Genomic DNA, 26,234 nt, shown 5'->3' on the forward strand with positions numbered 1-26,234 from the left:
ATTAATGGCGGTCAAGGGCAAAGGTTTTTCCTCAAGACCCTTGGAGGATACCGAGGTGCATAATCAAGCAAGGATATGCATAAGCAAAAAGACAAAATCAACAATAGAAAAAGCAAAGCAAAACTTAAATAAAAAAAATATGACAACACATTCTGGAATAGACAACTTAACAATCATAAAAATAAAAAAACAACCGATGTCACAAAAATTCAATATGCTTTCTTTATCTGTTTATAGAAACCTTCAATTAAGTATCCTTGAAATTATTATCATAACCTTAGACATTTAGTAATTATGCCAATAATAGATAGATTATGTAAAACATGACGGAAGAATATAAGAAATCATCTCATTATCCTCTAAGCCAACATTTACATGTACATTTAACTTATTATTATTGTAAAAACACTTAAATGTTTTCATATGATCACACAATTATGACTTAATTTACAAATAAAGCACATATAAGATAATGAAAATAAAGCTAAAATTTGACGTGATTGCAATTAACATAAACTAACATTAGTTATAATAACTGCTACTTTTTATTTTGTCTAAATCTTTAAACGTAATTTAGCTTTCAATATAATTCAAGCACATAGCAAAAGAATTTTATGAAATGAGTATGAGATCATATTTTTTGTAAAGATAAAACACCAAAAAGAAGACTTATCTTTATAAATAGTTAACTGAATTTAAAGTTCATGAACTAAAGACATATATATGCTCTTGGTAGCAAAGACTAATACATGTAGAAATTAATAAACTTGAACATCAAACTTGTAGTCATATATCTCCATGTTCATTTTGATGTGCATCTCTATTCACACATAACGGATATTTTTAATCACATCCACAATGCTATTGTCTTTGTGTGCGTTCTCTTTTTTTTCCGGTAAAAAGATCCACCATTAGAAATAAATACTAGGAAACCCCTTAGTAACTTAAAAATTATATTTTCAAGAAAATATCTTTTATCAACATGAAATAATAGTCATAATAATCATAATTAAATTTTTTTTTTGAATCTAAATATAAAAAAATATATCTCTCAAATCTTTGCTTATTTTGAAAAGTATAATATCATGAGAAGGTTTTTTTTTCATATTTCTTACTCATTTTCAACCCGAAAATGAGCCTAGCAAACACAAAAACAACAGCTACATACAAATCAAGGAACTTAAAAGTCCAATCACAAAATAGCACCACTACTCACTACTAACTATTACTAATAACAAAACCAAATCAATCAAACAAATCTAGGATACTACCTGCAAAAATCGTCATGTATGTGAAAATAATAAGGAGGTGACTTTTAATATCAAAGGCACCTAATATATTAGGCAGGACATATTGAATTAGAAATAAATGTTATGTAAAAGACAAATGATAATAACAATGAGACAAAAAGAGAAAGGTACTAGAAAACCTGACAAAACCTTACCGAATCACTATTGAATAAAAAAATTTGAATCCTAACTATATCAATAGGCAAGAATTCATGGTTTACGAACAATAATAATATCGATCAACACGCAATGATGACTTGAATAGCAATAGCAACAATAACAATTCATAGACACCAACCTATTCTAATAGCTAGAGATAAAAGATTCAGCAACAATATCATATATCATAATAGAAAACAAAAAATTGTAACTATGAAAAAGTGGTAACATATAAATACTCAATCATACGAATAATAAAAATAGAAACAACTTTGTTACCAGAGCATAGGCATTTTAAACTATCAATCTTCTAATTAAAAAAAAATCCTAACTTGCTGAAAAATTTACCAAAATAGTCTTTCTATGTTATGATTTTTCTAATAAAATATCAAGTTATTTTAATATTGATTCCCACTTTTAATTTAGAAGCAATAAAGTTTACAAGAATTCTATATTATCGCATTAAGATAGCTAATATGTTTCCAATATCTAAGATCTACAATTCCGATCTCACAAAGACACTACAAATCAAGAAAATAAATCTCCTAAATCTCTAAGAATAAGAACAATGGTTGAGAACAAGAGAATTTTCAAAAAAGCAAAGGGTTAAGAAAATTCTCAAGTTTCATAGCCTAGACAAAAGAAAAATTCATCTTATAATCACCAACCAGAAAGTAAGCATTCACAATCTTTCTCTTAACTTATCAGGCAGCAAATCGTCCCGTGACAGAAAAGCCATGTTCAGCAACAATGGAACCAGATCATCAAATTAGAAAAGTACAACCATACTTTTAGATCGAAAAAGACATTCGATCCCGCTAACTGATCACACAATTAATTCACTACACTTAAGCACACAAAATCACAAATCGAATAAACAACAATAACACTTTATTCATATGTTTCATCACATAGTCCTTCTTGAGTAACTAAATAACAGTTTTCAAAATTATTGATTTGAAAGAAAAAATCAAAAGCAATTCAAAATTATGTTATAACTTCAAAGATTATCAACATAAGAAGAAAAACTTGTAGAACAAAGCATTTTGATCAGTAACTCAACAAATCCATGCAATCCACAAATCCAAATACAATTCTATAAGGGAATCAGATAATAACCCATGCCAAACACCGATCGAATCTTCTAAGTAATTCATGAGATATTGACATCAAGAATCATAGAGAATAACACGAAGATGAAGAAGATTAAAGCATACATTCACAAAAGTGAGAAAGATTAGCATTAGCTACAAGGCAGATATCGCAAACCAGAACCGAAACTGAAGTCATTGCAAAAGCAAGTTCGAGAAAAGCTACAAAATGATAAGTCAAGATTGGGTAGAAAGGGACAGGAGTAACAAGAAGTGGCAGAAGACGCATGATCACAATCAAAAGACAACAATAACACAGAGGACAAGGACGGAATTCCTATAGGCCTCTGATAGTGCCACAATTCGTATAAATAGGCGCGCTTCTATTTATACAATTGTGATTTTACCATAGGACACTTGCTCCATATTACACAGATTAAACCTAAGCTCTGATACCACATTATCATGACCCAAAATGAGCCATGACCGGCGCTCAGGAAAATAGTCCCTTAGCAAGCCTAAACCGACTCAAATATAAGTTGAATAAGAAAGTTACAAATATTTTACAAGTTCTAAAATAAATAGTTATATATTTTTAACAAAAATAAAATAATTACGAATGGTTGGATCCTGCCTGTGACATATGGAGCATATACATCTAGGAACTCGACAAAGAATACGTACTCGTTGCAGATCGTTACTCTTGAATAAAAAGTCTCACATAGTCAAGTATTTGTTCCTGAAAAATATTTTTAGAAAAACGGAGTGAGTTTTACAACTCAGTGACTAGACAATACATCTATAATCGACATGAGACCATATAAACATTATTATCAAAGTAACTTTAATTAGAAAATAATAGTTGATAATAATAAGTGAATCAATAAGGGACTTCTCATACAGAAATCAAATCAAAAGTCCACAATTGGGCGGCTCCACCTCTATAGGTAGCCCTTTCCTCTCGTGTGTCTGTACGGAATAACAGATCTAACGTGTGGCCTACACGTTAGGCTAGCAACGCCCCTGCTAGCTAAGGTCTGAGCCAGATGCATCTAGGTTAACATCATAACCGCTGTTAACTACGGTTTTCTAATACGAGCCTCCCAAATCAATTCAAAATATATAATTTCAAATATAACAAATCTTTCGATCTTTCAAACATATAAGGTATCAAAATAAATCAAATAATACTTTCTCATTCAATTCTTTTTTAATCATATTTTCCCAATCTTAAGGCATTTCAAACATATTTCATAATTTTAAAATAAGTGAGTACCATCAAATACTTTAATGTTTCAAAAATACATATTCGAGTAAAATCAAATGTTTTAAAATAATATAAATTTTCATCAAACATGCCTGTAGTCTTGTAAAAACATATAGTCTCATGTGCATATTAAAATGAGCATAATAAGAATAAATATTTAGTTCTAATAAATTGATTATTCAAACTAATTTAAAATCCTTTGATAATAATCGTTGTAAGTATTATTATATATTCAAGCACCATATGTCAAAATAATTATAGATGCAAAGTCAAACAATTATAAATGTAAAGCCTACTTACAATGTGGTCCCAAGGGACCGAAGATACCAAACCCGGAGTGCCAAATTCAAGGTAAGGGGGATTGAAGTGGAATGGAACGAATGAGCGCAGAATTTGGATCGGAGTAGCGACAAGATGGAGCTGGCGATAGTTCTGGGAATCCAAAACAAAGCAAAACTAAAATTGAATTAAAACAAAGACAAGGTAGATTAAATGGTGACATAATAGGACATAAAAGCTAGAACAGAATCAGGAAAAAAGGCTGGACCGGGATAGTGATAGGAACGGTTCAACTCTAGCGGCACCAATAGCTCCGGCAACAAGGACGGGCTTGGTTTAGGTTCACCCAAACGGCAACAGCAAGCCCCAACGGTGGCGACGACGACGGTAACAGTGGTGGCAGCAGACGGTTCCTCCTCCTTCGCGTTTCACTCTCTTTGCAAACTCCTTTTCTCTCTCTTTGAAGACCCTCTATTCGCGTCACTCTCTCTCAAGCTGTCTCGCTTCGAGCCTCCACGCTTGCAGTTGTGGTGACGGCAACAGCGTCAGAGTGGCTCAACGGTGGCAGAAGCATCCCCTAATTCCAACCGCGACGACGCCTTTCTCTCTGCTCGCGTTCTTATTTTCCCTCTCCTCAGCAGCAACGACGACGACAGCAGCCCCTCGCCGGCGGCATCCTCCTCTCTTTCCTTTTCTTCATCCCATCTCTTTATTTCTCCTTTCGATCCTCTTTCTCTCTTCTGTTTTGTCTTCTGTGCGTGGGGTGGGGGTGTATATGAGAGAGTGAGTGTTAGTGGGTTTAATCTGAGATAATGGGATTAGGGTTTGGTTTGGGAAAAAGATGAGTAAGGATATTTTAGAGATTTTACAAGTAAAGTCTACAAAAACAGTCTTTAATGATAGATTTCAATAATGCAACAACACATTACAAATGTATTTCTAAACTAATGCAATTAACTTTGGCACTGTAACACATAGTACATTGATGGTTTCAGTGGCTAAGAGAAGGGGGGTTGAATCTTAGCCCCTTTTTCAATTTAGAACACTTGCTTTGTTTTGAAACAACTTCTGGGGACTTTTTTTTTATTTTTGTCTCGTCCCTAGCCACGAGACTTTTTCTTTTTATCTCATCAGCCGGCATGAGATATTTTTCAGTTTTATCTCCTGGGCAGTAGAAACAGAAATGGAGTAGAAGAAGAAGAAATATTACACCAATATATATCCTGGTTCAGCTGCTAAGTGCCATGCAGCCTACATCCAGTCTCCATCACAACAATGATAGAATTTCACTATAATCTTCATTGATTACAGACACCAATTCTCCCTAGGAACTACCCTTCCTATCAGGGATAAGTCCTGAATTCTAAGCCCAATCCAGAACTTGACTTGGTTACAGCCAAGATTTCCAACTTGTAAAGTGCTAACCCAACTTACAAGGGGATTCCCATAGAATCATGAAACACAACACAGATGTACAAAGGACCTCTAAGGACATCTATGACTTTTTCTTTTAATTTTGCACTCTCTACCTTTTTTCGCTCTATGGCTTTTTCATACAAACCTCACTGTTTGCCTTTTTCCATGAGACTCAAGACATGACAAAATTAAACAGAAAAATTACAAAATAGAATACATTGAAGGAGAAGAAAATCTATAAGCTTAGGTAGATCTGAGAATTCTGTGCCTTGCACTCTCACTGCTTACTCCTAACTCCTTGAATCAAACCCTGACTGTTCACCCTTACTTATAGGGAGAAGCCTCCAAGGTTGAAAACCAAACAAACCAAGCTTAACTTCCTTTCCTTCATATAGAACCGGTTCGGCCAGCTGGAGAAAAGAGGTAACCAAGTGCAAAACTCAACATGCAAATACCTCTGGTCCTTCCTTGGTCACCAACAGTCATCAATCCGAGCCTTCCATCTTGCCTTGCACCCCAAGATGAACTCCTAGCCCTTGATGTATGCTTGAAGTTGACAACTTCATCTGCTTCAATCTCTGTCTCTTCCATCATGTAGCCACCGCAGCTACTTCCTGTGATGGTTGATCAGAATCAATGACAAGCCATCCTTCCAAGGATTTTCTTCTCTGACCGAAATCTTCTTCAACCATTTTTGGTATAGAGAAGCCAAGATCTCTTCACCAAATCTTACCATAAGTGATGAGAATCTTAGCCACAGCATACTTTTAGTTTTCTTTTTCTTGCCATCATTGTGATGGTCTTGTTGCATCTAGCTCCTTCTTCTTTTTGGTAGCTCAACTTAGCTTCCATAGTTTCCTCTGTGATATGATCGAAGAAGAGGAAAGATGAGAGAGTAGAAATTGTAGAAAGAGAAGCAATCAAGTGGTTTTAGTGAATTAAAATAAATTAATTACTTCCCTTTGCTTTAGGTGGCGTGCCTCATTATGCCATCAATCAAATCAATGACAATTTCTCTCTCATAGTTCCCATGCATTGATTAAATTCACTTTAATGAAATTTGAAATCCATTACATGGTGAAGGGTGGGATCCGTTGGAAGCAAAACAATTTGCTTTCTTTCTTAATTAGATTCGGACCTAGCATAGGATCACTTAGCAGGGATTAACTTGGGCTTGTAGCAACAAAATTCAAACTGGCCCAATTTCCTTTTGAGTTCGGATTCATGCATGAGAAACATTTTGGGCTTATAGCAAAATTTGGATTCTGGCCCAATTAATCACAAATTGCTTCAGCCACATGATATAGGAAATATTCAACAAGGCTGAATGGTTTTAAGCATATTGGGCTTTGCAATAATTCTTCTTTTCTGTTCGGCCCAATAAGAAAACCTGCATTGCAAGATTATTTTGATCAACATTTAATTCAAAATCAATTTAATAACTTTGCAATTAATTATATTAATAATGTTTAGTCATCACTAATATTAATTTAGAGTTTTCCAAACTCATCATACATATTTTGCATATTTGGAAAACATTACAAGACTTTAAGTATTTGTCATCACAAAACACACTTATCATTCTATCGTGTCTCTTTACTCTTTTTTTTTTTGTAACTTTTTGTAGTTAGTTATGTGAAAACCTCATGAACACAATCACTACAACAAATAAGGGTTTTTGCAACGGTCAAAAACCGTTGTCATAGATCGAAAAATCATTCCTAAAACTTTAGGCAATGCTTTGGCAACGGTTTTTGACCTGTGGTATATGCGGCCGTTGGCAATGCTCATAGGCAATGGTTTTTTACCTAAGGCAATGGTAACAAAAAAAACCGTTCCCATAATTACTGGCATAGACAACGGTTTTGAAAGAAATTTTTAAAGAACGGTTTAAAACCGTTACTTAATAGGCAACGGTTTAAAACCGTTCTCGTTCATGATGTAACGGTTTAAAACCATAACTGAATAGGCAACAGTTTAAAACTGTTGTTGTTTTATTATTCACAAAACCAACGGTTTTAAAGCATTACCATTGGTGTCATTTTTTGGCAACGGTTTTAATACCATTGCTATTTTGTAGTCGTCTTTGCCAACGGTTTTAATACCATTACCTTTAATGACTTTTGACAACGGTTTTTTTGTAATATATAATTATTTATTTACAATAGTTTTTTCATGAATGAAATTAGTTCCAACTTTTTTTAATTTAGTATCAATAAATAAGTTAATAGAGGAGGAAGTTATAGTGATAAGTTTCAATTACTAAGAAAAAAAATTAATAGAGGAAGAAGAAAAGTAGTCGCTGATCATAGATGTCTCTTACATTTCGAGCATTTTTCATTTCTTTTGTAAGTAAATCCTGTATGACAGCAGCAAAAGCCCTTGCCCCTTTGAAGTGCAATTGAGTTGTTTGATTTATACACCATGATATTTTATAGTCTCGTTAGAATCAAAAATAGGAAATACAATTTGCAAGTGTTTAATGCTTCTGTTGATAATTCAACTAAGAGATTACTTTTGAGTATTGTGTGGATTAACTTCTTCCTTATCACCAATAAATGAAGAACCATCACAGTACCTAGCCTTGACTCTGTTCCAATTGTAGAAATCTGGAATCAACAACTTTCATTATTAGAAACCTAAGCAAATGTGAATTAATGAAGGGGAAAAAATAAAACATGATCTATGACTAGTAGAAAATACATAAATTTAAAATTCTTCTGTTATTTAAAATCCCTGAAAAGTCAATTTGCTTGGCCATTTTCTTAGATGAACCTAAACGACCATTCTTTCAAGCAAGGCAAGTAGTAACATTGTTGCACCATCCCCCTCCCTAAAATAAACCAAATGAAGTTCATTGGACCAAATAAACATTTAAGAATCACTTTACATATGAATCCAAACTTGAGAATTAAAAATTTGTTTTGGCAATCTTCATGGACCATGGTAAATGAAAATCATAATCATGGCTAAGAATTTGCAGGTTCAATAACAGAAAAGCCACTTAAAAAGCTTCTAGTTCTTATGGAATTGGAATTAAGATTGGGTTTTATCTTTCCAAAACAGTTCTTTCACCCCTCTGCCATTTTGCCAAAGCAATTAGTTTAATCATAGTGATATAAGCAAAAGAAATAAATATTTTTTGTTGTCTTTGCCGTTTACTCTTCTCATTGTTCAATATCATTTTCAATTGCCCTATTTATTTGTTATAAATAATAACATTTTAATTGTGAACTCATTGCAAGTAGCGCAGGTTCATGTATTCCTCTTTTTTAAACGCTTTTGTCCAACAGTCACAACCAAAATTAATGTGCATTTAAAATTATTGCTCGCTATATACTATCGATTGCAATATTTCATCATCAAATTATAAATTGTTATTTTACATGTGGAGTACTTCTTCCACAATTTATATTTGTGTTCCTTTTTTTTTCAAATTGTTATTCCACATATGCAGTATTGCTTCCACAATTTATTTGGAATGGATTATCATTCTTTGACCATGTCTTATTCTCTTTGTTGTAGAAGGATTTGTAGTGGTAATGACAGTCCGGAAACCCAAAATTGCTATATTAAAGAGGCGGAGAGCAATCCTTTCAAAGAAAGGAAGACAAGAAGATATGTGCCTTTAACATAATTTTTATTGGCCATTTTCTTAGATGAACCTAAACGACCATTCTTTCAAGCAAGGCAAGTAGTAACATTGTTGCACCATCCCCCTCCCTAAAATAAACCAAATGAAGTTCATTGGACCAAACATTTAAGAATCACTTTACTTCTTCCACAATTTATATTTATGTGTTCCTTTTTTTTCAAATTGTTATTCCACATGTGCATTATTGCTTCCACAATTTATTTGGAATGGATTTTCATTCTTTGACCATGTCTTATTCTCTTTGTTGTAGAAGGATTTGCAGTGGTAATGATAGACCGAAATAGTTAATACCCAAAATTGTTAGATTAAAGAGGCGGAGAGCAATCCTTTCAAAGAAAGGAAGACAAGAAGATATGTGCCTCCAACATATGATTATGCAGCTTGGTGTTTAACATAATTTTTATTGCACCTTCCTTATTTTATCGTAAATTGATTCCTAAGGTGATTTTGATGCCTATTTTGAAAATGTAGAAACACAATTATTTTGCAACGCTTGAAGAAAAAGCTATGTCTTAAGTTAAGAAGTATTGTCGATTTAGCTTTCACTTAAGGTGAGTACAAATTATTTTATAACATGTTTTGTTCTAACTGTTGCTACTCATAGCTAATTAATATGAAAAAATCCGTATAGTTTGTTGTAATTGTTTGCTATGTAGGATGAAAATGAAATCTTTTGCATAATATTTAAAATCATAAAAATCTGTGAAAAAGGGATAATTTTTTTAAAATAAAATCACATCAATATTAATTTTGCAATCCATAAATAAGTTTACCCACATTACTTCTATCGATGCGTGAAAAAAGGATAATTTTTTTGAAAAAAATTACATCAATAATAATTTTGCAACCCTTGAAGAGAAAGCAATGTTTAAGTCAAGGAGTATTGCCAATTGAGCTTTCACTTTAGGTGAGTACAAATTATTTTGTAACATATTTCGTTCTAATTGTTGCTACTCATAGCTAATTAATAGGAAAAAATCTGTATAGTTTGTTGTAATTGTTTGCTGTCATTATGTAGGATGAAAACGAAATCTTTTGCATTATATTTGAAATCATAAAAATTGGTAAAAAAAAAGGATGATTTTTTGGGTCAAAAAATCACATCAATAGTAATTTTGCAATTCGTAGAAAAATATGGATATCCTTCCAATTTTATTGTGTAATAAGATTGTCCAATCCATTGGTTAAATCCAATTGTTGAGAAAAAAATTGAAAAACCTATTTGTATTTTTAATACTTTTTCATTGTATTTTTTCTGCTTAAAACTGCATTTCATCGAAGTTTGCTGTTTTCAGATGGACAATCATCGGTGCATAATTATATTGGTGAGCTTAAAGTATAATGTAAATCTTGCAAAACATAATAATATTTATATCTTCCACACCGCAGATAATACAAATAATGAGATGGAAAGATATGCTGTGTTTCGAAAGGTAAGACGCAAAAGAAGGCAATTATTAAATCAAAAGAGATGTGTTCGATCTAATCAAAATTCAAGTATACCTACTAAAAAAAATCACTTATTCAAGACATTATTTTTATTTCTAATTTAAATTATTCATTGATTATAGGAACCAACTTCGCCAACACTAATATCATCAGACGAAGATCACATACCCATCAAGAGATTAAGGAGAAAGAAAATCATACAAATTCAAGACACGTCTTCGGAAGAAGAACATAAATACAAAGATGGAACAAACAACAATAGAAAGTGCATACAACTCAACCATTCATAAAGATTATGCCTTTACAAGAATCTACGACAGAAAGAAGAAAGCAACAACTCTAACAACAACCAATAAAGAAAAATGAGGACGAGCACTACATAAGAAGACTAAGTCCATCAACAAAAGCAAATGTAAAAATCAAACCACCAAATAAAAATATCACTTTGTACAATTCTAACATTCAAATCTTTTGTACTACAAATTATTTTAAATAAAACACCTTTCAAATTTAACTTTTGTTTACACATATTTAATTTAATTCTATAAAACATAGCAATTTCTAATATTTATTATATACTATCACTAAATTACCGTCCGCGCATCGCACGGGTCTTATTCTAGTTGTAATAATGCTTGCAAGGTATTTAGCAATAATGGGCATATAGCGAGATATCACAAACATAAAGGTTCCTCAGCAAAAAGACTTTGGCATCGCGTGGAGTGCAATACTATGTTTTCTCTTTACTTCTTTTTCATATTCTTCGTTGAAGGATGAAACAAAGTATCAAAAAGCAAAAGTGAGACCAAAACAAACTTGGAAACTAGTCTTTATAGAAATTAATTAACTATATAGGCTTTGTCTTTGGTGGGGAAAGTATTTTCCGGACCTTGGTGGACCAGATAGAAAGATGCTGATTCAAGGGCTAGGATGGCTTCCATACAACAGTTCTTCCCAATTCCATATTTGACCCAAACTTTTATGAATTTGTAGGCCGATTCAGTGTGGTTTAGTTCGGTTTGAATTTTAAGAACCGATTTATCTATTTTTTTGGACGAATTGAGTCAATTTTTTTTTTTGCTTATAACTTGGAACCTGGGCTACCTTTGTCCCCCTCAAAAAAATTTGTAATACTAAACTCGAACCCCCAGAAAGCACCCATAAGTACCACGCACGTTCTACTGGTCACCCTACTCGGTGACTCAGTGCAGCGATGAAAAGGTGACGATATTGGAAGGTATTCGGCGCAACGGCCGCGACTTAGGGAGAGCTATATATAGTCACTGGCAAACTTCATCGCCGCCGAGAGGGTTCGAGGTTGGAAGATTGAATGGAGGAGGTGCCTGATGGTCTTCAACAGTGGCCGACGACAGCAACTGGTTAGCGATGCAAATCTTGGATGGAAATCCTGGATGGAGAAGGAAATGGGTCTGGCATGGGAGATAGGAAATAGAACACGACCACTCCCAAGATACAGCGACAGAACGAAGATGCTATCTCGCGAAATGGTGATGGCATTCGTAATGGTCGTCGGTAATGGACAGTGGTAATGGAGGTGGAAACGTAGATACCTGACCGGCGTGTAGGAGGGAAACCCTTTTTTTTTTGGTCGATAGGTGGGATACCATTTTGGCGATAGGGAAGTTGTTGGTTTTGGGTTCGATGTCGCAGGGCCTGGACCCTTGCCAGAAAAAAAAAGTGCCAAATACTATGTCGTTACCTTAATAATGCTACCTCAACTCCTCCTGCAGAACTGGTCAAGTAGTAACTCTACAAAGTACCCAAAAAAAAAAAATAAAGTATCACTTCTGCATGGACATGTACACGTAAAACCTTGATGCAGATGCAAATGTTGTGCTAATCTATCGCAAGTGATTTCAAGATTTACCTTAACTTGGGAGTTGGTGTATGAGAAATATTTGTTTGTCCTTATTAAGCCATTTTAATTACAGCATACTGAATGCAGAGAACTAATAATGGAGAAATCCACTGAAGTAAAGCAGTACTAGTCAGTGTAATGTAAGAAGAAGGTTGCAGATGGGGTTCAATTTGGTTAGCAAGCTGGGACGTGATTTAGGTTGTAGCAGTAGCTGTAAACATCACACACAGACAACACCCCTGCTGTAGGTGGTTGGTTAATAGTAAGCGTGTGAAGAAACACAGTCTATTTTCAAAGAGCGATACAACATTATCCACAAAATACAAGAAAGCTGGTCTATTGTTTTCCCAGGAATTAGCACATCAAGTAATGGAATTCACAAAAAGTGATACACACGAAGTTCATCCACAAAATACAAGTCTATTAACAACATAAGGATAGTAAGATTCAGGAGCTTGCGGCGTCGTTGCTCCATCGGACCTGGAGAATTGTGATTGGCTCAGTTGACATGACCTCAAAGATCCCCACACCTCCGGGCTCGAATTTGCACAGGCTAGCAAATTCTGTCCAGCCTCCAGAGATGACCCCGAAGCTACCATCTCACTTGCCACTAAATCTTGTGTAGGTGGCCTCGACCTCAATGTGTCTGTGTGATAGGAAGAGTGTGTGTCTCTGTCCGGTGAAATGGCTCAGATGAGGGACATTTGGCTATTTGTAGCATAGCAGTAGATCACTAACAGAGAAAAAACTTATTCATGAAGACACGCACAAGAAAATGAATTGGTGCCTTACCAACAGGTGGGAGTGCAAGACGCGGTCAGTGAGGTCCATTACAAAGAATGGCCATTTGGTCTTGTACGTTTGGGCTATCGCTTTTGCCTTTTGTGAGGAAGGATTGTTAATACACCGAGCATGCCGGTAAGCACCTTTCGCTACGTACGACGGTTCCTTGGACGGTCGGGGGCGGTATGTGTTTTCACGTCCGCCGAAGTCAAAGATACGCACTTGGAATTCAAAGTTCCCCTTGTGCTTGAAGAGAAGCATGGAGTCTAAATTAATTTGGTACGTTCGGTAGAACTCTGGCCAACCACGGGTCAATGCGATGATGCCATTTTGCTGTTGTTTCCAGAAGCACCGATGGCCGATACACCTGCCATCAGGGACCACTAGGGTTATGTAGGGGGCCCCGCTCGGGAGTTTGTCTGGACCGATCAGGAGGGCCTGCGAAAGAGCAGGAAAGTGTTGGCCAACACATTGATCATTCAGGAAGTAATAACATTAGGTGTCCTATCATGGGAGGTGGCTTACCAGTTTGAAGCTTGGGAGAATTATTATTGGCTTCAGAAAACGCAGTGGGCGGTGTTGCTGGTTTCGTTGAACGTCTGTTGCAGGCCGCTTGCCCTTGTTCCTGGATGAAGACATGATCACCTGTTACAGTACAAACAACAGCCCTGAGAGTCGTAATCTAAAGGTGGTTAAATAGTATTTCAAATAACAAGACACAATATTGGAGAAATGCTATTGAGTTTTCTAACAGTTAAATACCGTTAAAAGCTGAAGGAATCGAAAATATCGTTAGGGTTTAGGGTTCCTAAGGGGAAAAAATGGAAGCGAACAACAGCAACATGTGCAAAAGCTTTGAAACGTAAAACAAGGGGTTCCGGAGTGGGTTTCGGAGTGAGTCATTTTTCTGCTAGTTTCCTACAATACTTGAAACAGTGAAAACATTTGAATAACAAAAACCAGAAAAATTAAAACAGGGACAAGATACCAAATATTTAACGTGAAAAATTCTCTCAATGTCAGAAGTAAAAACTACGGGTCATTTTAGACAAAAAAAAAAAGTACCACTATAATCAACTAAGGATACAAGAGAATTCCAAATAAGTGCAAAAATCATGCTTACAGTAAGTTAAAACAACCAAGCACCAAAGCATAAAGAAAACAACTGCACTCTTTTTTTCCAAGAATATCTATCAATTTACAAATTTAATAAATGAACAATTCAATATATTTGAAATTTATATCAAGATAGTGAGATACAATGAAAATTAGATGTAGTAAATTTTTAAAATAAATATTTAAAAATAGGAGTGCAGAAAAACTTATCTATTTAAGAAACTTGATAAATGCAGCCATGGAATCTGAAGTTTCAAATCTGAAACAACTTTAGCAGCTTCTGTTGTCTTAGTTCTGAGCTCTTCTCCTTCATCCAACACCATTTCTTCTCTAAGGGATTTGGCTGTCATCTCTACTAAATGATCACAAACAATAAACTAATAATAATATTGAATCACATAAGTTAAAAATGCACGTTTGGAGTACAAAAATGTGTATTGTTTAGAACAAAAATATGTATTTATATATGCATGATATAATAGCTTAGCAACTTCTGGCAAAATATTCGATAACTATGACTATGTGAGTTCTACTCTGCCATTTTCCATGACTTCTTATTTTAGCATGAAGGATCCTCTGATTTATGTTTCATATGCTACCTCCACTTTGCTTTAATTTATATTATTCTAGATTTAAATGTGTGTGAAGAACCAAAAAAAAAAAAAAACTAGAATACAAATGAGAGTACTTTTTTATTAAGAAAATAAAGTAACTTAAAACTATTTGCTTGTAAAAGTTATTAGTAACTGCGGTATTAATAGTTCAATTAATTAGTAGAAAAGACAGAGACATAAATTTGCAATGAAGTGAATATAAATCAAGGTAATCATAAACTTGCATTCCATTTTAAGAAGGATGGTATATTGGACATGTTTGAAATTGAATTACAAGTAAGATATCTTTTCTCTAACTAACTAACTAACTAACCGACATGCATGCATACACGCTAAACTCATGAGAATGAGATCTATATTTTGTGACACATTCTTGGCAGAAGCAGGCTGTCCAACCCTTGCACCCACAGCAAAGAATTCAGTGATGACTTCAAGGGGCATGCCATTTGTTTCTGGAACCTTCAAGAACACAAATATCCAGGAGATGAAACAAGCAACAGCATACATGCCAAAGACACCGGCGAGTCCGATTGAGCTGAGCATCACCAGGCAGTGTGTATGTGACAATTATGTTTCCAATCCAGAATACTAAAGTGCATATAGCAATGCAGAGGCCGCGCACCCTCATTGGGAAAATTTTGAAGCAGAGTATGTTTAGAATTGGTGCATAATCCATCTTGAAGCAGCAGAAGTAAACCACAACGGATATAGTTGAGATTAGTACATGTACGATGGAGCTGAATTCTACTGTGTTTCCAATGACCAAAAGCATAAGTGAGTCTATCAACACAGGAATGATGTTGAGTCCTAGACTCCTAGTTGTCTGCACATCAAGGAATCTGTTTTTGACAAGTAGACAACAACAAATAAAAGCAAATAGAAGATGCTTAAAAAGTGCACTAAAGAAAAAACGGTTTCTCCCTCTCCCTCTCATTTCAAACCTTCTTCTCCTACTTGGATCTCAAATGTTTCTTCTAATTGGGTTTCGGAGGTTCTTGTTTCCAAGAGTTTTGGATTTTTTTTTCTGTGTTTATGAGGTGATGAATGTTGGCGGTCCAATGTTGCTCCCAAGACTTTTTCTATGAACAAAAGAATATGTAAATTTATTTATCTTAGATTATGAATAGGCTTGTAGACTTGTTAAAAGTATTTGCGCTTATATAAGTATTTGGATTGGAATTTTCATGCCTGCTAAGAGATAAATTTTCCTATGCACCGATAACGGTACCCATTTGGTTTGCTACACAATCAGATCGATGAAAAGACATTAGCACAAAGGAAGTTGAGGCTGAGATAATGTCAAATGATACAAGAATATTTTAAAAGTCATTACATGCTCATCAACTTGCCATTGTCATAGAGGCTGCCCAGTGCACATTTTAATGGTTGCTGACATTAACTAGTAAGAGAATGATAATATGCCTAAAATTCAAAGGAATCCCAATTAGGCTTGAAATTAAAAGAACATCTTATCACATCAGCTAAAGGATAGTAGAAGAAAATAGGCAGCACACAAGTTCAAATTAGAAAGAGTTAGTATATGCATCTACTATTTATTTAATCTGATAACTAACTGTCAAATAAGTGCATGTTTGAATCAACAGAAAATAAATCAACAGCAATACTTTATAGCTTTTTAGTTTCGAAAGCAAATTCTTATTTTTATGGATTCCTTCCTCATGAATATTTGAACACACCAAGTAAACAAGTATGATCACAAAATTGTTTGAACAGTATCCATTGCTAGACTAGATGTGAGGTTTAAGAAATCTCAAGATTTTCAAAGCAAAGGTAGTAAGCTTGATAGCCACAAGCAGAATCCACAAGCATGGTAGCCACCTTCATACAAAGACATGCTCTCTTCAAACTTGTGTCATACTTGATCTTTATTCAAACAGGACACATTAAAGGGGTTATGAACCGAGATGTTAGACCCATCAAATCCTGAAGGTGATACTTGCCATATATATTCTTTTAGAAGCAGAAAAACTTGGACACTAAAGCTTTTGACATTAGAGTCACCGAACATGACAAGCTTAACAGTTGATAATAAATTTTGAATCATCACTGACATGTTATCTTAACTATTTCCTACTTTCCATATCATTTTTCAAGTCCCGTGTTAAAAATCTGAGAATTCAATTCATAATATATGAGTTTTGCTAACTTGTGTCCTAAGGGGATAGATTAAGTATACCATAAAAGGAAATGCTTTATAAAAGTTATTACAAAAATGAACTTTTTTACGATTTCAATGCATTGAATACATCAAAAATATTAAAAGTTTCTATTACTGTATTTTTAAAATGTGCCCTTAGGGCACAAGTTAGTTAAATCCTTATTATATTTATTTATATGAAATCTCATGAATACATAGATAGTGTCTCATATAAATTGTGTAAGTACTTTCTTTCTTCTTTTTTGAAAAAGAAGTACTTTTTCTGTTGCAAAAGGACACAAATTCCAAATATTACAATTTAGAAAGCAAAAATTTTCAATTTTAGAAACAGAAAAAACATTGATCTGGCAAATTCCTCGTCAATTGGAATAGCTGTTTGAGAGAATAATTGGCATATCAATATTCAAAACAGTGGCAGCGATAGAACAACAGAAACCAGAAAAATAGAAATAGGGACAGAACACCCAAATTTTAACGTGGAAAATTCTCTCATTGTGAGAGATAAAAACCACGGGTCATTCAGACAAAAAAAAAGTACCACTATAATCAAGTAAGGATACAAGAGAATCCTAAATAAGTGCACAAATCATGTTTACAGTAAGTCAAAACAACCAAACACTAATGCACATAAATGTAAAACAAAAAAGATGAAAAATTCACAAAACCAGAGCTACTTTGCGCATGCAAGCCGTATCTCGCCCTCCAAATCCTATCTTAATCATACAACCATTCAGAATGAAAAAGTACAACTAGAAATTGCTGTCAAAATTTTAGCCCAATCCAAGGTTGAACCACTCCCCAACTGCAGATTTATAGTGACTGCATAATCAACCCAAAAAGAAAAAAAAAAAAAGATATCATTCCAGTAACAATATGGTAATAAAAATTGAGTTCCATTTCGTCAAAATTAATCCATACAAAAGTGCATATTATCCGAGTATCATAACAAATCGTAAAATTTAAAATTGCCAATTTAATATGATCCTGTTCATGAAATGTTTGAACAAAAAGCAGTCAATTATTAGACTAGATGTAGAATTTAAGAACTCACATAATTTTCAAAAGAAAGCTCGACATTCTCAGCAGAATCGACTAGCAATCAAACACTCAAGAATATTTTAAAAGTCATTACATGCTCATCAACTTGCCATTGTCATAGAGGCTGCCCAGTGCACATTTTAATGGTTGCTGACATTAACTAGTAAGAGAATGATAATATGCCTAAAATTCAAAGGAATCCCAATTAGGCTTGAAATTAAAAGAACATCTTATCACATCAGCTAAAGGATAGTAGAAGAAAATAGGCAGCACACAAGTTCAAATTAGAAAGAGTTAGTATATGCATCTACTTTTTATTTAATCTGATAACTAACTGTCAAATAAGTGCATGTTTGAATCAACAGAAAATAATTCAACAGCAATACTTTATAGCTTTTTAGTTTCGAAAGCAAATTCTTATTTTTATGGATTCCTTCCTCATGAATATTTGAACACACCAAGTAAACAAGAATATGATCACAAAATTGTTTGAACAGTATCCATTGTTAGACTAGATGTGAGGTTTAAGAAATCTCAAGATTTTCAAAGCAAAGGTAGTAAGCTTGATAGCCACAAGCAGAATCCACAAGCATGGTAGCCACCTTCATACAAAGACATGCTCTCTTCAAACTAGTGTCATACTTGATCTTTATTCAAACAGGACACATTACAGGGGTTATGAACCGAGATGTTAGACCCATCAAATCCTGAAGGTGTACTTGCTATATATATTCTTTAAGGAGCAGAAAAACTGGGACCCTATAGCTTTTGACATCAGAGTCACAGAACATGAAAAGCTTAACAGTTGATAATAAATTTTGAATCATCACTGACATGTTATCTTTACTATTTCCTACTTTCCATATCATTTCTTCAAGTCCTGTGTTAAAAATCTGATAAAATTCAATTCATAATATATGGGTTTTGCTAACTTGTGCCCTAAGGGCATTGGTTAAACATACCATAAAAGGAAATGTTTCATAAAAGTTATTACAAAAATTAACCTTTTTACGATTTCAATGCATTGAATACATCAAAAACATTATAAGTTTCTATTATTGTATTTTTAAAATGTGCTCTTAGGGCACAAGTTAGTTAAATCCTTATTATATTTATTCATATGAAACCTCATGAATACATAGATAGTGTCTCATATAAAAATTGTGTAAGTACTTTCTTTCTTCTTTTTTGAAAAAGAAGTACCTTTTCTGTTGCAAAAGGACACTAATTCCAAATATTACAATTTAGAAAGCAAAAATTTTCAATTTTCGAAACAGAGAAAACATTGATTTGGCAAATACCTCGTCAATTCGAATAGCTGTTTGAGAGAATAATTTACATATCAATACACAAAACAGTGGCAGCGATAGAACAACAGAAACCAGAAAAATAAAAATAGGGACAGAAATCCAAAATTTTAACGTGGAAAACTCTCTCAATGTGAGAGATAAAAACCACGGGTCATTCAGACCAAAAAAGAAGTACCACTATAATCAAGTAAGGATACAAGAGAATCCTAAATAGGTGCACAAATCATGTTTACAGTAAGTCAAAACAACCAAACACTAAAACAAAAAAGATGAAAAATTCACAAAACCAGAGCTACTTTGCGCATGCAAGCCATATCTCACCCTCCAAATCTTATCTTAATCGTCCAACCATTCAGAATGAAAAGTACATCTGGAACTTGCTGTCAAAATTTTAGTCCAATCCAAGATTGAACCACTCCCCAACTGCAGATTTATAGTGACTGCATAATCAACCCAAAAAGAAAAAAAAAAGATATCATTCCAGTAACAATAAGGTAATGAAAATTGAGGTCCATTTCATCAAAATTAATCCATACCAAAGTGCATATTATTCGAGTATCATAACAAATCGTAAAATTTAAAATTGTCAATTTAGTGAAAAGTATGATCCTGTTCATGAAATGTTTGAACAAAAAGCAGTCAATTATTAGACTAGATGTAGAGTTTAAGAACTCACATATTTTCAAAAGTGGAGCTAGTAAGCTCGACATTCTCAGCAGAATCGACTAGCCATCAAACACTCAAAGCCCAGACCTAATAAATTTTTTTCTACAAGGAGAAAGTTTATCAACATTGTCTATGATAACAGATTTTATTAATGAATACTGACATTACAGATGTCTTTATAAATTCATGTAATAAACTTGAATGCATTAGAAATGATACATCTTTTTGCTTAAATTTACAAGCTCCACCACTCATTTGCGGTTTTGGCATTGTAACAGCTTTGGCAGCAGTTGAAGAACCAAAATTAAGTTGATATTTATAGTGCATTTATATACATTAAAAATGGGAAAGGTAGAAACACCATCTTTCCTTGAACTACATATAACTAATTCCTTCTCAAACCAAGCTATCATCATCATCATCATTTTTTCTTACTCCAACAAAAATAGGAAAAGTAAATTGTACGGAGGAAAGAAGTAACTATACCAACCTGAAGCTAAAATTACAGAGAACCTCTTTTGATGAACTTTGGATTGAATGAAGATAATTTAGATATGGTTACCAAACCTCAATATGGACTTCCTGAAACACAAATTAAAAAATATTTCAAGACTTAAAGTGTTTGTCATCTCAAAAACCACACACAATTATGTGAAAACCTCATGAACAGAACGTTGAATTATTGGTTTGATTTTAGAGTCAACAGTGAAAGGAAATGACATCAATTGGTTTGGTATGTGTACAAAACTGCACACACCATTGAGTGAAGTTGATAGGAACGACATTGTTGCTGATGGCATCACTACAACTTCTTCGACTACTTCAAGTACATGATTATCATCTTCAAATATGAAAAGCATATTCCTTGAATCTTGACTTCATTAGCTACATACCTTGGTCACATTGGAAAATCTGTTTGATAACGTGTCCATCTCCAAAAAGGAAGAAATAGTTATTATTACAAAATCTTTTCTTAGTATTAGAAATAGCTTATTATAGGCATCTACTACTATTTATTTTATGTAAGATTCAATCTATGAGCAAAAAACTTATACACCTTATGGATGCTGATTCCTTTCGCTATCCTACATGAATCTTGCAACAACAGCTAACTCTATGATCATCAAGAATTGACAAAGACAAAGACAAATCAAGCTATCATTTACATTTTCTCTGTGCAAAAAGAAAAAAAGAAAGAAAATTATAGAGAGGAATAGAGAAATATACCAACAACAAAAAATCTTTTCAATAATGAGTGCCACCAACTTTCTCTTCGCATTTTAATAACTCGAAGCCAAAATCAGAAAACAAAGTTTCTGTTTCCCAACACATCAATCCAGCTTAATTACCACCTCAAATGAACTTAGAATTAAATGAAGATGTATAGCCAATGTATAGGATTACATCTTGATATGTGCACAAGCTACCTGCAGAAGATAGTAGAAACAATAAATTTGATACATCTATTTGTTTTTTTGACAAAAAAAAAAAAAACCCAAATGTTGGATACACAAAAAAATACTCCCTGTGGTTCAATTTTTGTTTAGGGAAATTCTTATTTACCTCTTTAAATGCGATTTTTTTAATAAAATATGAGAGTTAACAAGTAATAAAGGATATTTCTTTAACTAGAAGTTTAGAACTGCAAACTGAGTGCTTTACCGATAAATGAAAGAAAAAAAATGCAAATTTTGCAGTTGGCATATGAGTTCAAATGGTTAATGTTGTTTATAGAAAGAGAAAAAATTTGACTTGAAGGAAAAGGAAATTTATGCATGTGTGAATTTAATTGTGGTAGCATGACAAACATGAAGGTTAGAGAATTACCTGCTCAGAAATCTCTACTCAGAAAATTTTGTTGACATCGACTTCAATGGTGGGAATGTGGGAAATTTTGGACCAAATTTGTTGATGCTTGTTCTTGCAGTGTTCGCCCAGCAAATCACAGTAGTCAATTTGAAGTAGTAAGAGAGAAGGAGGCAGCTTTTCTCCTTCCATATTGTTCAGCCTTAGACAGTATGAAATGTGTAGTTGTTGGAGGGAGGTGAGGCGGAGAAGCTCGCTGCACTCCAATGTCTCCAGATTATCAAACGCTCGGATATGTAGAGTGGCAAGGGAGGGAAGGTGAGGCAGCAGACCCACCTCTGGGTATGACTTTATTATGCTCTCACACCATAAACCTGAAATGGTGAGATGAGTGAGGTTGTCCAAGTTGCCCAACCATGATACACCCCTCACTTGTTGCTCACAATCTCCTACACTAAGCGTTTTCAGGTTAGGCAGCAAACCACCCTCTGGCAACCTGCAAATGTTTCGGCAACCTCGTATGTCCAGAGACTCTAAATTTGGGAGAAGACTATTCATGCCACGTGGCAATGCCTCCAACTTCCAGCACCCGCTAACATCGAGATGAGTCAAGTTAGGTGTAGCCAGTCCTTCTTGGGGAAATGACACAAATTGAGGGCAGTCAGATATGATGAGACGTTGAAGAGCAGCGTGTGGTGGCTCTGACATTGAAACTGATTCCAGATTTGAACACATGGCTATCTTGAGATTCTCGAGATTGGGAAAGGCATCCAACGACAATGAGCTCAGTGAATCACAACTGAGTTCTATTTGTAGATCTACCAAATCATACTTGTGTTGTTGCTGGAGTAATTCAATTTGGCGGCTATAAAGGATTCTGAGCTTTTGCAAAGATTTGGGTAAACAATTGCCCCCCAAGGATACAACAGATGAACACCACAAGAAATATATTTGTTGGAGGGAAGTTAGATGGTGGATGATCCTTGCCTTAAATGCACACTCCGCCACACATTCAAATCCACTAATTGATAACCTATCCCCATCAAGTCTCATCTCTTTAACCCCCCATTCTTGACGTTCTTCTTGTATTTCCAGTTGGCGCACTTTGGAAACATCCGAGGAGGAAAAAACGATTCTCATTAATACCTGATTAAGCATATCTCCCTTTAACATTCGACACCGTGTTATTTGAAGGCTCTTAAGCTGAGGAAAGGCTTCTGAGTCAGGTAAGTGCCATTCCTCCCAACGTGACATGTCATCAAATTTCAATGTCTCCAATGAGGGAAACGGTGCAATAGGCGAAGAATGTTGATGGCCTTCATTCTTGTAAAACTCCTTGCCAATGCTCTCTAGTTGATCAAATCTTTTGATGCTCAGGGACTTTAGAGAAGGCAGTTGTCCAAGTGAAGGCAGCACGCAGCAATTCCAGCAATATTGTAGAGATACACTTGTCATGTTTTGGTACAAGGAATGCCCCATCCAGTCTGAAAATATTTTACCTTTGTATCCATCAACACTCAACTTTTTCAAGCCAGTGTGTGGTTGCAAGCCCCCAAGTATATCTTCTTCATCAGTATGTGTGTTTGAAACCATATCACCAAATCTAGACCATTTCAACAATAACTCCTCAATGTGCTTCTTATCTATTATCCTTGCACTCCTTGCCTCATTGCCATCAACCACATTCTCCAATTTCTCAATCTCAAGTGATCCATGAATATTTAAAAGCCCTCCTAACTCTTCCATTCCATTGTCTTCTTGCTTTCCCACCACAAACTTGCTTAAAATGTGCAACTGTTTTAATTTGCTCATTCCTTTTGGCATTTCTTTCAGGCGAGTACCCCTTATATCAAGATGCCGCAAATTCACAAGCTTACACATGCCATTAGGCAGCATAGTTAGGGAAAAACAATTTTTTAGCTTCAACGTTTGTAAATTACACAACTTGCACAATGACTCGGGCAATACCTCAATATCACTCCAAGAAAGATCCAGATAGCGCAGTTGGATCAATTTATCTATTGAATCAGGAAATATATCAATTCTACCAAAGGATAAAACTCTCAAGTATTTATTCTTTGACAATATGTCACATGGTAATGTTGCGGGTGCTTTCTCGATATGAGATCCATCATCGATATACAATAATGTCCTCAAAGATTCTATTTCACGAGAGGAGAATGTTTTCTTGGAGATTGAACGATCGTATAATAAATGACGAGTTAGAATACTCATCTCTTCCTCTTCACCAAGTTCTTCAAATGATCTACAATAAAATTTTCCAGCAAGAAAAATTGCCAAGTCATGCATGAGATCGTGCATCACAAAATACTTCTCATCGTAATACTCGACCTGCTTGAAGAATAGTCTTGAAACCAAGTCATCGAAACACTCGCAACCAACTTCTTCTAAAGTCTGTCCCCTCCTTGGTTGTTGTAAAAGGTTTTCCGCCATCCACAGCAATATTAATTCATCTTTATCAAATTGATAATCTTTGGGATACAATGAACAATAAACAAAGCATCGTTTCAAATGAGTAGGCAGATGATGGTAACTTAATAACAATGCAGGAACAATCTTACAATTTGCCAGAGGGAATTCCCAAATGTCACTCGATAGTATTTTATTCCATTCTTCAGCACGATGCTCTGAGCGCAACAAGCGTCCAAGTGTTTCTGCAGCTAACGGCAAGCCATCACACCTCTCGACAATCTTTCTACCTATTCCTTCCAGTTCTGAGCTCCCATTTGATTCAGGAAAGGATGCATTATCCGCAAAAATAGACCAACAATAATCATCTGACAGTTGATTGAGGGTGTAAGAGTTATAGTGTTGGACTATTCGACCAACATTTACCATGCGGGTAGTTAGAAGAATAGTGCTTCCCTTTCTCCCATGTTGAAAAGGGACGATAAAACTATTCCACTTGTCAACGTCTTCACTCCAAACATCGTCCAAAACAATGAAGAACTTCTTTTCTGACAGTTTTTCCTTCAAATCTTGTTGAAGTAAATCAAAGCCGTCAAGACTACAAACACCAGAAGAGATCCCCTTTATAACATTCTTTGTAGTCTCAACAACATCAAAATTTTCAGAAACACAAATCCAAGCTTTCAGATCAACCCCATCCATCAAATCCTTATTGTTGTAGAGCCATTGCGCTAAAGTAGTTTTACCAACCCCGCCCATACCAACAATAGAGATGACGGATAAGTTATGATTATTGTTGTCATTGAGCATCTTGATTAGTTCCTGTTGGTCACCATCCCTGCCGTACACATTCCCCTTCACAAGAGAAGTGGATGGAGGTCTCCATGAAGAGCTTCCTGTTTGAATCTCTCTGAGACCAAGGGTATCTTTGCGTTTCTCAAGATCTTCTATTCTTTCAACCACCTCTTCTATCTTAGTCACCATCTTCCTACCAGACAGATCAAGGAAGTGAGGAAGACGAATGCGTACCTTGTTGCGAATTTCAGCTTTAATGAAGACACGGTCCAGCAAGTCATCAGCAGTGTAGAGAGCATCTTTGAGACTATCAAGCCACTCCCTCACGAGTTCGTTTCCAAACTGCTTCTGCTCGGCATCAGCAGCCAGAGCTTTGGCAGCCAAGATAGCAGTCTTCAGCTTCTCAACCAACTTCCGATCCAGCTTCTTGCCCACAACCAAGTTGACAAACTCAGAAGAAATGAGCCTGTCAAGAACAACGTTGGCCAAGCCAGACACTAAAGCTCCAACAACAAGTGCTTCAGCCATGATATGGTCACAACAGCAGCAAATTAATCAGTGCGTTGGTGCGTGGTTGGATTTTCAGAATGTAACAAGAGAGAGCAATATTATTGCAGTAATGCTTGCAAGGTATTAATCAATAATAGGCATATACTGAATTATCTGGAAAGTACCTCTAAGCAGTGCAATAATTCTAAGCAGTGTAATGTAAAGCTGGCTTTGCACTTTACTTTATTTTTATTTGAAGGATGAAACAAAGTATTCAAAAAGCAAAACTGTGACCAACGAAAACTAGTCTTTGTGGAAATTAATTAACTATATAATTAAAGTAGGACATCATCGTATGACTGCTTTTGGGCGTGAGAACAAGAAAAATTAGAATAAATTATAAAAGTTTAATTTATTTTTATTTTTCATTCAAAGAATTTTAAAAAAATATATAATAATAAAAAATATAATTATAAAAAATTAATAAATAATAAAAATAAATTGTATTATTTATTAATATCTTC

General features: G+C 34.7%; 1 protein-coding gene across 10 annotated transcripts in view; it reads right to left on the minus strand.

The window, feature by feature from the left end:
- Positions 1 to 25,903, minus strand: part of LOC130960807 (putative disease resistance protein At3g14460) — a 94,525-nt gene extending 68,622 nt beyond the window's left edge. The window contains exons 1-7 of one of the 10 annotated variants that reach the window (XM_057886277.1): positions 22,018 to 25,903; positions 21,418 to 21,617; positions 20,948 to 21,304; positions 20,681 to 20,772; positions 20,201 to 20,292; positions 19,846 to 19,964; positions 17,973 to 17,995 (exon numbers count right to left, since the gene is read on the minus strand). In XM_057886277.1, coding sequence (XP_057742260.1) covers positions 22,036 to 25,749 — 3,714 coding nt within the window. In that variant the 5' untranslated portion in view covers positions 25,750 to 25,903 and the 3' untranslated portion in view covers positions 17,973 to 17,995; positions 19,846 to 19,964; positions 20,201 to 20,292; ... (2 more) ...; positions 21,418 to 21,617; positions 22,018 to 22,035. Of the gene's footprint in view, positions 1 to 17,722; positions 17,996 to 19,559; positions 19,965 to 20,200; positions 20,293 to 20,680; positions 20,773 to 20,947; positions 21,305 to 21,417; positions 21,618 to 22,017 lie in introns of those variants that run through there. The other 9 variants (XM_057886276.1, XM_057886274.1, XM_057886279.1 and 6 more) reach the window with 9 other exon arrangements.
- Positions 25,904 to 26,234: the final 331 nt, after the last annotated feature.

Source organism: Arachis stenosperma, chromosome 2 (assembly GCF_014773155.1).
Source record: "Arachis stenosperma cultivar V10309 chromosome 2, arast.V10309.gnm1.PFL2, whole genome shotgun sequence".
In the NCBI taxonomy this organism is placed as follows: domain Eukaryota; kingdom Viridiplantae; phylum Streptophyta; class Magnoliopsida; order Fabales; family Fabaceae; genus Arachis; species Arachis stenosperma.